General features: G+C 43.6%; 1 protein-coding gene across 1 annotated transcript in view; it reads right to left on the bottom strand.

Moving 5' to 3' along the window:
- The window catches only part of ADCY1 (adenylate cyclase 1), a 676,474-nt gene that overhangs the window by 54,793 nt on the left and 602,991 nt on the right, over window positions 1-18,690 (bottom strand). Inside the window, exons 19-20 of the mRNA XM_029587086.1 lie at window positions 11,100-11,246; window positions 8,250-8,348 (exon numbers count right to left, since the gene is read on the bottom strand). Of these exons, the coding sequence (XP_029442946.1) occupies window positions 8,250-8,348; window positions 11,100-11,246 (246 nt within the window). The remainder of the gene's footprint in view (window positions 1-8,249; window positions 8,349-11,099; window positions 11,247-18,690) is intronic.

Raw genomic sequence — 18,690 nt, 5'->3', positions numbered from 1 at the left:
AAGGCAAGATAAGGCTGAAGCAATGACTAGGGAACAAGGTCTGACCCTCAACCGGACCTGCACGCCCCGGACAACCAACAACACAATGGTTGTTGGTTGTCCGGGGCGTGGTGATTGATGAACAGTCCTCTGACCATTCCAAGCCCTTTCAGACCTGCCGCTGGGTATGGCAATGGGCAGCAGGCCGGACAGAGAACAAGGGCAGACGGAGTCCTTGGAACACAGAAGACATCACAGACAAGGGCTGATACAAAGACATCACAAACGAGGTGAGAAGCTGGGAAGGTAGACATAGGCACTGTCTCTCAGGGCGCCCTACACAGCCCACTTTCATGGGCGGACCCAATGGGCTGGTCACGGACCACCCTGTTCCACTGCACGCCCTACACAGCCTGAGGAGGCTGATCATGGACCACGCAGAGAGTGGGACGAGCACAGGAAAGAATCCAGCCAAGGCGAGACTCCGATGACAGAGCTGGGGTCATCCGGAGAACCACAAGGGCTGGCTGGTCAAGAAGGCTCAGGAGCGCAGGAAGCGAATCCACTGCAGGCAACTCCAATGACAGAGACATGTCACCCGGAGATCCAAGGAGCCGGCAGAACAGAAGGCTCAAGAGCACAGGAGAAAAACATCAGGAAGAGCTGGAACATCGGGAAGCCTGGACGAGGGACCTCTGGAACACGGAGACATCTGACGACACCGACATCAGGAACAAGACATCATGAAGCCAAAACATAGGCACCGGGAACACGAAGACATCTCAATCCGAAGGCGGACATCAGGACTGGGAACAAGGAACATGACGACACAACACGAAGCCATCAAAGCAAGGAAGACCACAGAAGAACTAGACCGGTCAGAAGACACAGACGACTGTGGAACCCAGTCCGAAGGCGACGAGAGACTGAAGAAGAATCCCTTTTATAGGGCTGAAGCAGGAAGTTATCATCTGGAGAAGCCAGCATCACTTCCTGTGGCTGGCCCTTTAAATGGCATGAAGAGGAGCATGCTGGCACCTAAAGGAAGGCTGAAGAGAAGAGGTGAGTTGCAGCACTGCGGACAGTGGCACCCAACCGCGCAGGAGCAAGGAGGAGCAGGCAGGCCATAGGATGGCCTCCTGCCATCTGAGGAGGACCCCGAGGATCGCGTCAGCGGCCAAAGCCATGAAGACAGGCCGGCAGTGGCTCCCCACCACAGAGGCAGGCTTCAGGGCGGCCTCCAGGCCAAACAAGATGTCGGGGTGGCAGCAGGCTATCCCTGCCACTTGAGGAGGAAGTGGACAAGCACGGCTTCGGGTCTCGGCGGCGGCACCGGCCGCAAGGCACAGCTCCTGACGGCGTCAGCCCCGTGGGGCAGGGCAGAAGATGGTCGCGGCCTCCAGGCCTCAGCGAGCAGAGCCGGCAGCATCCTGCCGCGAGGGAAACAGATGGGTTGCGAGGCCTGCTCATGGAGAGTAGCTCTGCGGGCAGGAATCATAACAATATATAGATATGAAGGGGTACAATCAGCAGATATTAGGAGATGGAACAACTTTCTATAAGTAATTAGTGAAACCTCATTTGAAATAATGCATTCAGTTCTGAAGGCTGCTTCTCCAGGTGGCATTAGACAGCACAGAGGCAATCTAGAGAGGTGGTATTCACTCTCAGCCCTCGAGGGCTGCAAAGAAATCGGGTTTTCAGAATATCCCTTGTTAATATGCCTGAGATAGATTTGCATGTATACTGTCTCCACTGTAGGCAAATCTATCTTATGCACATTCATTGGGGATATATTGAAGACTAATTTGTGGTCCTTGAGGACTAGAGGTGAATACCACTGATCTAGAGGATGCAGAATTCTGCATCATTCTGTAAATAAGTCTTATGAGGTAAGATATCAAAACCAAAATAGGTATACACTGGAGGAGAGGAGGAGCTCTTTACATAACTCAAGGGTATAATAATGCAGAAGAGGCAAAATAATTTGGTTGGATGGAAGTTCTGGAACAAAGGGCTATAATAGGGGGACTATGGGGAGGAGGAACTTGATGAGTTATATAATTATATGAGAAAGTATTTCTTTACAGGAAGGGTGGTGAGTGTCTAGAATCATCTCCCAGTGGAAATTCTGGAAACACAATCAAGAAGCTCCAGAAAAAAATAGGACAAGCATAGTGTGACATTATGCAGGCTCTATGGACTCAATGCTTCTGGCAGTTTCTGTTTCTCTATTTTTTCTGTTTGAAAATATAGAGGTCGATTTTAATAAGTCCCCACGAGCGTCCATGTGTATGCGGTTCCCAGCGCGCGCATGTTAATAAAATCCCAAAATGTTAAAATCCACGCACGCATATGCGGGTGGCCTGCAACTTGCGCACGCGGGGGGGGGGGGGTATTTTATAACCTACGAGCGGCAACGTAATCAAGCCTCCCCCAGTTCCCTCCCAGACCACTCCAATTAAGGAGCAGACTGGGAGGGAACTTTCCTATCCCTGACCCTATCCTTCCTACCTTTTCCCCTCTCCTCCCTGACCCCTAACCTAACCCTTCCAAGCCCTAATTTTTTTATTTTGTTATTTACTGCTCCTCCGAAGCTGAAGTGAACTGCGCATGCTGGCTGGTTGCCGGAACGCACTTCCCCAGGATAGCGGCTAATGGTGCTGTCCTGGCCCGCCCCTCCCCCCCCCCCCACTCCGCTCCTCCCTGTCCATACCACGCCGTGTACTGGGGTATACGTGAGTGGCGGGGCCTATTGTAAAATGTGCGCGGCACGCGCAAGGCCCAGCCACGCGCGTAAACCCCGGTTTTTACGCACGTAGCCCTTTGAAAATTTACTCGATAGCGAATAACAAACAGATGTCTGCGCAAATCTCCCTTCCTGTCATAGATTCCATTTGAAATTACCCATAAACGTTGCAGCTGTGCAGGTTATTATAAAATTGCCCCCACAAAAATAGTGAGCATAGTAAATTGGCCTGTAGCACTCAAGTTACCAAAATAATTATATGCAGAGCACTGTCAGTCTTAAAAGCTGATCTAGAGAGTTAATGTCCCTTTTAATACTGCTGTGTTCTATATAAGATGCAATTCCCCTGCATTCATGTCCTTCACTCACCGCAGTCAGCCTTCACAGAGATCACAGTATGGAAACTGTACTTTTGGCATTGCTAGATGAAGTACTCATTCAGGCAGAAAGGGTAAAGGGTAAAGTTGCTCTTTTGGTCCAGTTAGATATGTCCACTGCAGTGCATTCAACACCTTGGACTACAAGTAATTGTTGAGGCATTTAGTAGACTAAGGCCTATCAGGGACACCTCTAACATGATTTTGTCTTCTTTTTGACAAACAAAACTCAGTCCATCCCATGAAAGAACAATGAGCTGAATCCCAACATTTATCCTGCAATACGCCACAGGGCTCTATCCTTGTCTCATCCCTGTTTAATATTTACTTGAATCCTTTGGTGACTGTAATCAAGGAATCTGGAGCTAAATTTCAATTTTATGTGGACATATAATTGGTGGCTTATATAAACCAATTTCTGCTCACTGTTATAGCCAAGCTGAATTCATGTCTGGAGGCTGAATCACATTGTTTTTTGTTGTTTGTTTTTTTTTTCAGTAAAGGCTGCTATGTCCCTAGCATTGTGGTTTTCTAAAATAAACCCCCCCTCCTATTGTTCTTCTGCAGATCTCCAGAATAATACTGGAATAAAAATCTAGCATAAGCACAAGTAGACTAGGAGAAATACTGGATACTCAACTTTTAATGATTTTTCAAGTCTATGCTATGCATCAGTCAGGTTTTTTGTTTGTTTGTTTGTTTGTTTTTTGTCATTTTATTTGGTTTGTTACCTGCAGCTCTTTTTTGGAAGAGGCAGATCTTACTACTATTGTCCACTCATTGGTAACAAACACATTGGACTATTATGATTCTCATTATTAGGGTTTTCATTATAGTAGTATTAAAAGGTTGCAATAACTTCAGAAAATAGTGACTAGATGTTTGATTGGAAAAAAGAAATTTGATCATGTTACTTATGTTTTGCTCACAAATAATGGATCCTGGAGTGCACTTCTCTGGGGGACCCTAAAGAGAACTGTTATGTTTGACAATTGAGCAATGAGCAATGGAGTTGCTGCTTTGAATAAAAAAGAAATCTTTATATAAAATTATTACGTTCTTGGACCTATTAAGTTTCTTTGTATCTCCTTTGGCATTGGACTTATGTTTTGCTCAACATGCACTGGCTCCCCACTGAAGTGAGATCTACATTTAAAATTCTCTGTTTGCATGGGGGGGGGGGGTGGTACCCTACCCCTATAATACTTGTTTGAGTGCTTGCACAGTTGCATACCCACCAGGTCCCTTCGGTCTTTTCAACAAAGTCTCCTAAAGGTGAATTTTAAAAGAGATGGGCACACATAAAATAGCAGATGCACGCACAAGTAGTGCTTATTCGGGCTTTGCTATTTTATAAATCTCACACCTGCGCGTGTAAGTACTGGTGCGCGGATAACTTTGCTCGTGTAAAAAAAAAGGGGCGGATTTGGGGCGGGCCAGGGGCATTCCAGGAGCAGGGCCAACACTTACACGCATAAATCCCGATTTAATAACCTGTGAACACAGGGTGCGTAGGGCTGTTACCTGTGCATATTTACCTCTTCTCTTTATCGGGTGTAAATCAACATAAAACTCGTTGTAACCAAACAATGACAGGGGTGGGGGGTGCAGGCTAAAGAACCAGGGAGGTCTTGATGACCTACAGTTAGACTGGGCAAACTGGTGTACTAATTAGTAAAACTGGGAATTTGCTTCTCTCGCGCATATTTATAAAATGTGCTGACTTGTGCTGGGAAAAGCTGACAAGTCCTAAGGAAAGTTCGCAAATAATGTTTCCTCCTGTAACTGCTTAAAATTAGGAGCATAAATACATGCGCTAGGTATATTTTATATAATGTGCGTGCACTTGTGCGGATGATTCAAAATTCTAGCGCATGTGTGCTCGCGCCCAAATTTTTGCGTATATGGACATGCGCGCGCCCCTTTTAAAGTGATCATCTTCCATTACTTCCATTTGGCTTCCACTAGATGGCTGGTTTTCACTTACTTTTCTCCACTTAGCTGGAATTCAGTTCCCCAGGAACTTTGGGCTGAATTAAATTATCTTTGCTTTAGAAAGTGAGCTAGGCCAGAATTTTGGCCAAGTACTTGGGAAAGATACTTGATTTTTGGAAGGTTTTTCTTACTTAAGGATAAGATGGGACAATTTGATAGCTCAGTTTGGGTTTATTTTATATTAATTTGTGTTATTTTCAATTTAATTTTTATGATTGTTGAATTGTAATTTATATTTCTTGTATTATGCATTTAATCACAATCTATCTTTATGCTGTTAGCAAAAGCAGATAATCATATTCAAATGCATGTCAATATAAATTAACTGGCTCAAGATAATACATTAAAATTGTCCGCTAAGTGTGCTGTGGCAATCAAAAAAAGCAAACAGAATGTTAGGAATTATTAGGAAGGAAATGGTGAATAAAATGGCAGTCGAGCATTCTTAACTGCCAGCCCCTCTCTCTGGAATGCCCTCCCCACGGACCTTCGTCTAGAAACCTGTAGTTGAACATTCAAAAAGAAGCTCAAAACTTGGCTTTTTACAAAAGCCTTCACTTAAAGGTCTCTCCCTTTTGGATTGATTCACACATTTCTTACCCCATTACACCAGATGTCTGATGCCATATACATAAATTTCCAGTTAGCTGTACTTTAATTTGCACTCATGCTTATTAAGTCGGTCGTAACCCCAGAGTTTGTTGTCCGCTATGTTATTTATAATAATTTTATAATTTTAAATTTTGTTGACTGTTATTTTTGTTATTGGTAATATTTTAAATTTTAAGTCTTCCTAAGCTTTATCTATAAGTTCTCACGAAGTTAGCCCTATTATTTGCACCCTCTTACTCAATGTAATTATCTTGTTTCTTAATTTTTCCTGTTCGATGTAATTTTTCTAATTTTTTAATTTTCTAATTTCTTGTTCGATGTAATTTCCAACTTTGGTTCTATGTAAACTGACGTGATATGTACCAGTACATGAACATTGGTATATAAAAGCTCTTCAATAAATAAATAAATAAATAAATAAATAAAACAGAAAATGTCATAATGCCTCTGTATTGCTCCATGGTGTGACTGCACCTTGAATACTGTGTGCAATTCTGGTCACCGCATCTCAAAAAGGATATAGCTGCACTGGAGAAAATGCAGAGAACAACAACTAAAATGATAAGGGGAATGGAACAGCTCCCCTATGAGGAAAGACTAAAGAAGTTAGGGCTGTTCAGTTTGGATAAGAGACGACTGAGAGAAGATATGACAGAAATCTAAAACATCATTAAACGACTTGAAGAAGTTAATGTAAATCAATTATTTACTCTCTCATATACTAGAAGGACCAGGGGGCACTCCATGAAGCTAGCTAGTAGCTCATTTAAAACAAACTGAAGAAAATTCTTTTTCACTCAGCACACAGTTAAGCTCTGGAATTCATTACCAGGGGATGTGGTTACAGCAATTAGTGTAACTGGGTTTAAAAAAGGTTTAGATTCTTTTCTAATGGAAAAATCCATAAACTGCTATTATGGTAATTAATAAGCAATAGTAGCTTGTGATTTATCTAATGTTTGGGTACTTGCCAGGTACTTCTGACTTGGATTGGCCACTGTTGGAAACAGGATACTGGACTTGATGGACACTTGGTCTGACCCAGTATGACATATTTTATGTTCTTATTTTAAGATCAAAGGATCTAGGGAAACAGCCCCTCCCTCTTCCAATCCCTCTGGCACTAAAAAGCAGCAGCCCATTCTTATTCCTTGACCTCGAAATGAGCCCACCAGTTCTGATTCTACTGATTTCCAGCTCAAAATAAAGCTCCTTTCCCCACTCTCTATACCTTCCCTTTCCTAAAATACCCTGGAGATCCTCAGACACATCCTATCCTACTCATGCTGAGCTGGCAGTAGGAGAGTCTCTTGCCTCTTACTGGCTTTGCTTCCTAACTTGAGTCTTATCTTAGACTTATGAATCTTAAACTGTCAAAGAGGGGAGATTACAAGCCAATGAGCTGAGATTGGTTGCATGGTTGCATCTTGCTTCAAAGAAGCTTTCAGAGAGTAACCTTAGCAAAGTGGGAATTTGTTTTAACCCTGATATTAATGAGGATGATGTGGCCGGAGTCTTGTTAGCACTGGTGGCCTTGTGGATTATTACAAAACTTGGTGTTACCACATGGGAGTGGGACTGGGTGTTGGATTAAGTATAGGATTTGTAAGAACCAGAGAGGAAAATAGCAAGATCTGGAGATGGTGGAGGCTAGCACTGCAATGGAATTTCATTATTCTTTAGACAGATATAGAGGGCAGTGATAGGAACAGGGTTGAGAAAGTGGGGAAAATGCTTGTGTTGGTTTAGGTGTGGGAAATTATGGGCTGGATTTTAAAAGGGTTAATCGCGCCGGGCCTTTTTTAAAAAGGCCCGGCGACGCGTGTAAAGCCCCAGGACGTGTGTAAGTCCTGGGGCTTTACAAAAGGGGCTTTCCGGGGCAGAGTGGGTGCAGGAACAGAGGCCTCCGACATAGCAGCCATTGCTGCTATGTCAGAGGATCGCGTGCCGGCAGGCTGCCGGCGTGCATGACTTGCGCCTGCTCGGAGGCAGGCACAAAAGGTAAGACAAGAGTCAGGGGGGTTAGAGTAGGGCTGGGGGGAAAGGTTAGGGGAAGGGGTGGGAACGTTAGGTTAGGGAGAAGGGAACGGAGGAAGGCAGCACAGCTCGGCGCACGCAAGGTGCACAATTGTGTACCCCCTTGCGCGCGCCGACCCTGGATTTTATAACATGCGTGTGCTTGCGCACGCATGTTATAAAATTGCGCACACATGTAGGCCTTGCGCCGGGTAGTGCGCACACATGTAGGCCTTGCGCGCTTCTTTTAAAATCTACCCCTATATGCTCACCTAAGCATATTGGTCGAGAGCTAGAGAAGAAGAGAACTGGACAGACTGGATGGTCCAATTGCTTTTTATCTGATATTATTTACTATGTTATTACGACTGACAACAGATTTTTCATGGAATCATTTTCAGGATAAGCTAAAAGTAAATGACTGAAGAACATTTCCAGTGTTGTGAAAAACATACTTATTTCCCTTCTCTGCTGTGTTCTCAAAGTAATGTTTATTTACATGCACTGTTGTATAGAATTACCTTAGTTCCTGTAGTTGGTACAAGTCCAACAGCTCCCATGTATGTACTTCCAATTGTCTTGATCTTCTCAATGTCCCTATAACATTCTTTATCCATAAGCTTTCATTTAAAGCATAAAACAAATTTAAGATGTATAACTATGACACATTCCAAACTACCAATTCATATGCACATGAAATACAGTTGTAAATTCCACTATGACTTTGAGAATTCCAATTACAAGATGGGTGACCTGCAGTTACATACATTGACTCACAGGCACACATTCCTGCTTTGTGGACCTTTGATGGACATCTAAAAGCTAAAATAGGATTCAAATTGTGAAAGTACTTTGTCTTACACATTAGCGGTTCTGGTTTGTCCTGGCAATGGGACTTCATTACAGGACTAGGGCTCAAAGTGAGGCAAGAGTTGGAGGAGTGACTGAGGTTTGAGGAATCCCTCTAGCAGTCTGCTGAAGCAAGATCCCTTGGTTGACATGCAACTAGTCCTCACTGCTCCTCTCGTCTTCCTCCTCAAACTGAGCTGCCAAAGGCAGAGTATCTGTTGCTGGCAGTATGGGGACAAAATAATTGTGTGAGTTCCAGGGCCATGTGGGTGCTCCTCCCCATGACAGCATGATCTCTATTTTGAAAAGAAAGTACATGCTAGTGGGGAGAAGGAGAGCCAGTGGGTCCCATAAAATTCTCAGTCATTGTGTCCTGACACTGTTTACTACAGATACAGTGCCTGAACTGGCTAGATGAAGGAAAGATAATGTGGGGGGAAAGGAACATAGGGAAAGATGAGGAAGATGAATATGGAGGAGATGAGAAAAAAGAGAGACAAGTGTGGAAATGATAGGAAGAAGAATATGGGATAAATGGGATAAAAAAAAACATGGGGCAATTGGATAAGAAGAGGAAGGTGTGAAATGAACAAGAGAGGAATATGTAGGAGAAGATGGACAAGAGAGAAATAGAGAAAGAGGTATTGAGAGGGGTAATAGGAAAATGGAAGGACAGAAATGGAAGAAAATGGTGTAGAGTTGAGTAGAGTTGAGTAGAAAAAGGAAAGGAGGTGGACAATTGAACAGAAAACAAAGAGAAGATAAAGATACCGGACAGATGGCAGAAGTGAAAGAATGAATGATGAATGGAAATATGGAAGAGGAACTGAAAGGCATAATAAAGAGCACGAGGGTGAGAAAAGTTAGAGGACTTGTTAGGAAAGAGAGTTTCCACTTTTTGTTTCCACTTCAACCCAGGCATGGGGTATGGTAGCAATGAAATATGCCTCTCCTCTAGATCCTCAAGTTTGATTGTGTCATAACGTGCTATGCTTCTTTCTGTTTACAATAATTATTTAGTTAAAATACTTCTTCTAGCCTTATTGAAGTAGATATTAAGCCGTTTAGGTGTCTAGTTACGTTAGCTGGATCAGCTTGTCTGGCTATTATATTGGATACTCAGCAACACAAGTGCACTCATGAAAATACCCGGCTATCGGAAAGTTACCTGGATAAGTTTATCCAACTAAGTTCACCAGATGACACCAAATATTGGATAATTTTACTCCATTCCAGAACATCATCTAACGTCATGGCTAACTCATCTGGATAACTAAGGACCACTGAAACTCCTCGATTTGTCTGGTTAGGTGCTAGTATAGTCAGACAAAACCTCTTCAATATGGACCTCATTATTTCTAAATCATGTTATTAGGATTTGGCAGGCTGGCTTACCTTTATTCTAAGAATATCACATGACTAAACTGTCATTCAGAAAAAGCTCTAGTGTTTTTAACTATTACAAATTTAATGGAGAAACAGAACCAGGCAGTCATTTCAGGGAAAATCACTCAATACAGAACATAATTCTTACATCATCTTAAACTACTGATACTCTTGTATGGCCTAAATAATTTACAGACCAGTATGGTAATTTATATGATGCTGTTCAAATATTTTCTACCCCTTGGGCACTACTGTAGCTGTCAAAATAACTGTACCTTATTTGCACTGGCACACATGGGGCAAGATATGATGAAGAAAAATTTTAATATGAGTTACCTCCAGAGGAGAGAAGGAGACAAAGAAACTCATTTGACATCTAATTGATGCAAAACTCCAGCCACAGGTTATGGTGGAGGGCTGTGAATCATGCCCCTTCTAATTCTGTGCCACTTCTAGCCAAATCAGGCAAAACTACTTGGTTTGTTTACTGAACAGGGTAGCAACAAAACAGTTTGCTTATAAGTAAGAGCCCAAAATGATATGAGCAAATGAGTTATCTCAGAAAATTTGGATTCCAATTTCTGTCAATTTATATCAGTCTCATGGAAACAAACACAAATCTGAACTGGCCAGTCTAAGAAGTTGATCTAAGTCACTTTCCCATCCCAAGATTTTAACGTGTGCTTTTTTTTTTTTTTTTTTGGTAAGAGATAAAAAATGACTAAATGAATTTTCCCTTTGTTTTCAGATTTTCTGTTCCTGGTTCTCTCTCATCTGGTTGCTATTGTACAACATTGTATAGGTGAACTGCACTATAAAGAATAAAACCAAAGAAGATATGCATGTGATTGTACCTTACAATCATAGTAATTTTCAAAAGCCATTTACCCTCGTTAAGTGCCCTTAATGTGGGTAAATCCTATGAACAATTCAATAGCATATACTGTAGCAGTTTTCAAAAGCCCTCTTAACCAGGTAAAATGTTTGAAGTGTGTAAATGCTTTTGAAAATCAGGCCCCTAATGCATAGTAAAACAATCTATTACAAAATATTATTATGTTAGTCTGGAAGACAGATAGAAGTTGGTAAATCATAAAATTAAAAAAAGCAATTGTACTAAAGAGTTACACACTTACCTCATCAAAATCAGCAATAATTTCATTTAAAAGGCGTAAACATTCCACTCCCATATTATTGCCATCTAGTTCAATGTAGAAATCATTGAAATTTGGAATAGAAGCAAACAACACACCGACCTGGGAATATGATTGGTAATAGAGGTCCTGCAATTTGATGAAATGAAGATTTTTGAGTAAAAGGATAAACAAGAAAGGACACTAAGGTTTACCAGCGCTCTAGAATGAACATGTTCTTTACCATAAAGGCACAATTTTCAGGCAGTCTGTCTAGGCAAAAGCTTTGCTGGTACTTTGTATCTGCAGAACTGGAGCCTAGTTTTTCAAGGGGAAAAGATGCACAAAGTTTTCCTTTAAAATTTGTCCATAGACACAAAGGACCTGCAGACTTTGCTCCTGCTTTTTTTTTTTTGTGGGCAGGCTTTTATAGGAAAAAAGTGGGTATAGATTTTCCAAACACGCCCTAAACCTTTCCTTGGGAACACCTTCCCTCAGTCTGGCTAAAAGTATATCTGCTGTGGAACCCTGTGCTTTTTTTTTTTTTTTTTCTTCCTTTTCATTAAAAAATATGTCTATACCACATAGTCAGAGATTCAAGCTGGTTTACAATAGAAATATGTGCATAATAAAGTTCAATACAAGATTACAAAACATTAAAACAAATATCAAATAAAAAAGATACATCTAAAATCATCATGAGCGCATGTAAACCATTATATCCAAAAGTGGACTGGATAGATTAGTAGTAACTAAGTATCCAACTGAAAAGCCAGCTTGAAAAAGGTATGTTTTTAATAGTTTCTTAAAACTTTTGGTGCAAGAGGTAATCTAAGGGATTCAGGCGGGGGTGGGTGGGAGTGTTCCTAGGGCCATGCCTGCAACTGAAAAGACACATTCTCTAGTTTCACCAAGACGAGTGGACTGACTGAGGTGATTTTCAGAAAGGCCAATTTATCAGAGTAGACTGCTAGCTTCCCAGCTAAATGGCTTTGAAAATTATTCTCCCCCAAACTAAAAAGCAATTGATCATTTTTAGAATTTAACAACCTTACAGGGTCATTCATTATTGTGCAATGTGCTGGTATCGTGGCAATTTTATTCAAATTAGGGGAAGGGGAGGAGTTTCGGCGGGGTTTAGGTGGAGTTATCTCCCGGCAGCGCTGCGGGTGATAATATTTTCACATTATCATTGGCAGCACCATGGGCAATAATTACACCTTTTCCCTTTAGTGTGCAGTGTGGGCGCACCGCCGTGATGCAGCCAGCTGCCCACTATCGCCCACCTCGCCCCCCTTTATTTTTTTTGCGACAGATCATTCTGCTAGGGGTTAAGGAGGTCTATTTTTGGGATTTAGCAGGACAAACCTTGCTGTTTCCATCCCTTCCCTGCCCCTGCTGATTGGCTAAATATTGTCCGGTCAAATCATATGCTATGTAAACTTTAGTTGAACAATAAGAGGAGGCACTGAGGGTGTTCTCTGGCTGGGGTTAAAATTTGGTCATTGAGTGCTCATATTCTATGTTGGCTGGCCAAAGTTACACGCTTAATTCTGGTTGACCAACTAGGTCAACATTCAGGCTAAAGATCCAGACAAAATTACCTGGACAAAGTTTGTTAAAGTGAACGTAAAACGTTAACACCTTAACATGAACCTACAAGGTAGCATAAATTGTGTGCATGCATTTGTGTGTGTATGTGTGCATGGGAGGGGGGAGGGTTAGGGTTTTTCCTCATAGAGTGTTATTGTGAATATTCAGGGCCGGTGCTAGCTTTTTTGCTGCCCTGTGCAAACAATGACTGTGCTGCCCCTCCCCACCCCCCCATGAATTCATTCTCTGTCCTGGGCCCACCTAATAAAAAGCCCAGCTCCCATCAGTGAAACAAACTATAAAAACTGACACCCTCTGCCGAATCCATGGCTGGTGCAAGGGTATTGGGTGCCCCAGTTGAACCTTATAGCCTTGCACAATGCACCCCGTGCCCCATTCCACACCCACAGCTCAGTTATGCATTTATATTTTACATGAAAAGTATCAAAGTACAGTATTCTGAGGTAAAAATATCACGTACATTAAATTTGCATGCACTGCTGTGAAGCCAACCAGAAATTCCTGCAAAAAAGACACTTGGAACCCATATGGTGTTAAGCCTATTGTGATGTGTGTTGGGTGTGGGCTTGACCCTCCGAAAGCCCAAATACACTAATATACTTCCTATTAGGAGAATGCCTCGCCTCAGTCACATATTCAGAACAAAACATATTCAGTTCTCTGGAACTGCCCTCTCCTGGATAAAATCATACCTTCAAAATCGCCACTATACAGTCATCACTGATAATAAAGAATCCAACCCTGTCAACCTTGATTGTGGTGTCCCCCAAGGCTCCTCCCTCTCTTCTACCCTGTTTAACATTTATATGCTCCCTCTTACCACTCTCCTTTCTAATCTTGGTATCATGCACTTCATCTACGCAGATGACGTGCAAATTCTTTTCCCTTTCACAAATTCCCCTCTTACCGCTCTCCAAAACTGGGAAGCATGCCTTGCTTCTATCAACCAGCTTCTCACCAGCATGCACTTGGCTCTTAACCCCCAAAAAACTGAACTCCTTATCATCTCCTCTAAACACTCATCAACCACTATTCCTCCCTCCTTCTCTTCCTCTACTTTCCCTACCCACACTCGAAACCTGGGTGTCATACTTGACAACCAACTCTCCTTTAAACCCTTCATCAAATCCATCCTCAGCAACTGCTACTTCAAGCTGCAAACCATTAAAAAACTCAGACCCCTGCTATATTTCTCTGACCTCCGTACAGTACTTCAGTCTATTATCTTTTCCAAAATAGACTACTGCAATGCTCTTTTGCTTGGCCTCCCTGCTACCCACACTAAACCTCTTCAACTCCTTCAGAATGCTACAGCTTGTATCCTCACAAACTCCAATAAGAAGGATCACATTACTCCAACTCTGATCGATCTACATTGGCTACCGATACAGTCGCGTATCCTCTACAAAACCCTTACCCTCATTCACAAAAGCATCACCAATGAGCAATCCAACTGGATCAATCCTCCGCTCCTTCCTCGCACATCTACAAGACCAACACGTTCCTCCCTCCGAGGAACCCTCTGCACTCCCTCTATTAAATCCACCAGACTCATCTCCACAACAAACAGAGCTTTCTCTCTTGCTGGCCCCACCCTTTGGAACTCCATGCCCCCTGACCTACGCACTGAAACTTCTACACCCAAATTTAAAAAAAAACTTAAAACCTGGCTCTTCCTACAAGCCTTCCCCTCTATATCTACCACCTCTGTGACCAATTGCTAAAAACCTTGATGCTGTGGAAGCCTTTAAAGTTGCAGGCAAGACTCTGTTCGTCCCTTGCGCGCCGGATCGACGTCCCTGCCGTCCTGCCCACATCTCGCTCCACGCTCCCCCAGGCTCGTTGCATTCGGCACGGGTGACCCATCGGGGTCCGAGCCCGAGCCCCGAGCCTGAGACCGGCCTACCACCGCGCCGCACGACGCTACCGAACCGCCCACCCGGCTGACCTCACATCCGGCTGTGGAAGCCTTTAAAGTTGCAGGCAAGACTCTGTTCGTCCCTTGCGCGCCGGATCGATGTCCCTGGAACCCTATATAACTTTTAAGCTCTCTCCAGGCGTCTCGCGCCGGCGTCTCGCGCCTAAGGAGCGCGACAAAGGGGCCTGCCCCTTGTCGTGCCCCTTTGCGTGGCCCTGCTGCGTTCCCCGCATTCTGTTAATCTCTCCTCGCTCTTCTTACCCCTTCCCTTCCCTCAGTTCTCTCTTCTCTTTGCACCCATACACTATCCTGTCCGAGGAATTTAACACTATCAAAGCATTCATATCTCATTCCAAGATGATTGGCAATCCTATCCACATACTCAAACACAAATACCAACCTTTCACACAGACACACCATAAACTGCAACACCTTAACAGGCACCTGATCCCAATCATGCTCACACCATTCACTCAATTCCTAGGCCTCACGACCCTATCCATTCTACTATTTAACGCACAATCCATCACAAAAAAAACCTCCATACTACATGACTTACTACTGGACGACAAACCAGACATATGTGCCATAACTGAATCGTGGCTGAAAGACACTGATTCTGTCCTACTTAACCAACTGCCCATCAATACATATGACATCTTCTCCATCCCTAGACCCAAAAAAAAGGGAGGTGGACTTCTACTTACTGCCAAAAAAGAACTAAAGTTAATCTCATATCCTGTGCAAATCAACACGAAATTCAAAATTGGCCTGTTTAAATCACCCAACCTTCAGATCTGTCTTGTTTATATACCTCCAGGCATACTTGAGAAAAACCCCTCTCCCCTCATCGAATGTATTGCTCAAAATATCAAGTTTGACACACCAGCTATTATTCTGGGTGACTTCAACATACACGTTGATGCCCTACCTCTCTCACCTGCCTCTGAAACGTTTATTGCAGCCTTAAAGGCTATGGGATTTACTCAAATCCTGTCAGGCCCTACCCATCAAGCAGGCCATACTCTAGACCTGATATTCACTAACGACTCCATTAATGCCACCTCACCCATCTGCACCCCTATCCCTTGGTCAGACCACCACCTTATTCACACCACCCTAACGTTCCAACGCAATGTATCTCAAAAAACAACAGAAGGTAAAACGATTCAGGTGCGCAAGCTATGTGCAAAAGATGAGCTTACCAATGCTCTCAACAAGGAACTACACAACCTTGACCTTACTGATGCTAACACTGCACTCGCAACATGGCACTCTCTAACTAACACTGTTGCAACCAAAATTTGCCCTCTACGCACTAAGAAAATCAAACCCCCCAATACAACAAAAAAACCTTGGTACACTCCCGAAGTAAAAAGTCTCAAATGCACCCTTAGGAAACTAGAAAGAGATTGGCGTAATGACCCCTCTCTCTCACGACGTAATGCTTACTAGGGATGTGAATCGTTTTAGGACGATTAAAATTATCGTCCGATAATTTTAATATCGTCTTAAACCGTTATGGAACACAATACAATACAGATTCTAACGATTTATCGTTATAAATCGTTAGAATCGTGAGCCGGCACACTAAAACCCCCTAAAACCCACCCCCGACCCTTTAAATTAAATCCCCCACCCTCCCGAACCCCCCCCAAATAACTTAAATAACCTGCGGGTCCAGCAGCGGTCCGGAACGGCAGCGGTCCGGAACGGGCTCCTGCTCCTGCATCTTGTCGTCTTCGGCCGGAGCCATTTTCCAAAATGGCGCCGAAAAAATGGCGGCGGCCATAGACGAAAAAGATTGGACGGCAGGAGGTCCTTCCGGACCCCCGCTGGACTTTTGGCAAGTCTCGTGGGGGTCAGGAGGCCCCCCACAAGCTGGCCAAAAGTTCCTGGAGGTCCAGCGGGGGTCAGGGAGCGATTTCCCGCCGCGAATCGTTTTCGTACGGAAAATGGCGCCGGCCATACGCGTATGGCCGGCGCCATTTTCCGTACGGAAAATGGCGCCGGCAGGAGATCGACTGCAGGAGGTCGTTCAGCGAGGGTTCCGGCGCCTCGCTGAACGACCTCCTGCAGTCGATCTCCTGCCGGCGCCATTTTCTGTACGGAAAATGGCACCGGCCATACGCGTATGGCCGGCGCCATTTTCCGTACGAAAACGATTCGCGGCGGGAAATCGCTCCCTGACCCCCGCTGGACCTCCAGGAACTTTTGGCCAGCTTGTGGGGGGCCTCCTGACCCCCACGAGACTTGCCAAAAGTCCAGCGGGGGTCCGGAAGGACCTCCTGCCGTCCAATCTTTTTCGTCTATGGCCGCCGCCATTTTTCGGCGCCATTTTGGAAAATGGCGCCGGCCGAAGACGACAAGATGCAGGAGCAGGAGCCCGTTCCGGACCGCTGCCGTTCCGGACCGCCGCTGGACCCGCAGGTTATTTAAGTTATTTGGGGGTGGGGGATTTAATTTAAAGGGTCGGGGGTGGGTTTTAGGGGGTTTTAATGTGCCGGTTTTTTCGATTTTTTGATTTTTTTCGATTTTTTAATGATTTTTCACGATTTTTCACGATATTTTACCCCCCCAACGGCAACAATACGATTCCCTCCCCCTCCCAGCCGAAATCGATCGTTAAGACGATCGAGGACACGATTCACATCCCTAATGCTTACAAAACAATCTTAAACAAATACCGTGAACAAACTCACAATGCAAAAAAGGAATACTATGCCAAAAGAATTCATGATTTGCAATTTAACGCAAATGCGCTATTTACATATGTAGCCCAATTGACAAAACCCAATACTACACCCCACATAGACAAAGACGCTGAAAAGAGAAGTGAAGAACTTGCCAAATTCTTTCATGAGAAAATCGCGAAAATCATGACCCGATTTCCTAACAACAATCTTCCTGCCAAACCCATCCCCAATATACGGCATGCCACTTTCAATTCCTTTGATCTCACCGGCTCCTTAGAAATTGAAAACACCATTAAAAAAATGAAGCCAGCCACACATCCTAGTGACACTATTCCTACAAAGCTCCTCATATCTATCCCTGAAATAATTGCTCCACACATTGCTAATATTATCAATTGCTCCCTTACCCATGGAGAAGTTCCCACACCAATGAAACAAGCCATCATTAAACCCATACTAAAGAAACCCAAAGCTGAGCCCTCTGACCTCTCTAATTACCGGCCCATTTCCAATCTACCCTTCCTAGCAAAAATCCTTGAAAAAATTGTAAACACACAACTCACAGATTACCTGGAAAAGCATAATTTTCTCGCTCCCACTCAATTTGGCTTTCGTAAGCATCTTAGCACCGAAACCCTTCTTATCTCACTCACCAACGCCATCCTCACTGGGCTTGACAAAGGGCACTCCTACCTCATAGCCATGCTTGATATATCGGCAGCATTTGACACCATAAACCACAATATCCTCATTTCCCGTCTCAGTGAAATAGGTATAGCTAACACCCCACTGCGCTGGTTTGAATCCTACCTTCAAGATAGACAATACAAAGTCTTCTTCGGGGACAAAGAATCTCAACTATATAACATAAACCATGGAGTACCCCAGGGTTCTGCCCTATCTTCTACCCTTTTTAATATATACATCCTCCCCCTCTGTCACCTCCTTTCTGAACTTGGGCTCTTGTACTTCATCTATGCTGATGATGTACAAATTGTCATCCCAATTACTGACTCCCTGACCAATGCCCTCAGAAAATGGGAAACTGCCCTATTCAGATATAAGCGCACTCCTCACCAGCATCAACTTAGCCATCAATCCTGACAAAACCGAACTCATGATAATCTCCCCCAACAAAGGCAACAACAAATAATCCTCCACACTCTCACCTCTCCCTTTAGCCATCTCTACTGAACATGTCAAAAACCTAGGCGTCACTATTGACAGCCATCTTAATTTTAAAAAACATATCAATAATACTATAAAAGATGGATACTTCAAACTGCATACCCTTAAGAAACTTAAACCCCTCCTATACCAATGTGATTTCCGCACAGTGCTGCAATCCCTACTATTTGCTAAACTC

The sequence above is a fragment of the Rhinatrema bivittatum genome, chromosome 2 (genome assembly GCF_901001135.1).
Source record: "Rhinatrema bivittatum chromosome 2, aRhiBiv1.1, whole genome shotgun sequence".
NCBI lineage: Eukaryota > Metazoa > Chordata > Amphibia > Gymnophiona > Rhinatrematidae > Rhinatrema > Rhinatrema bivittatum.
Note: the sequence above shows the minus strand (reverse complement) of the source record. Positions and strands in the feature narration are given on the sequence as shown.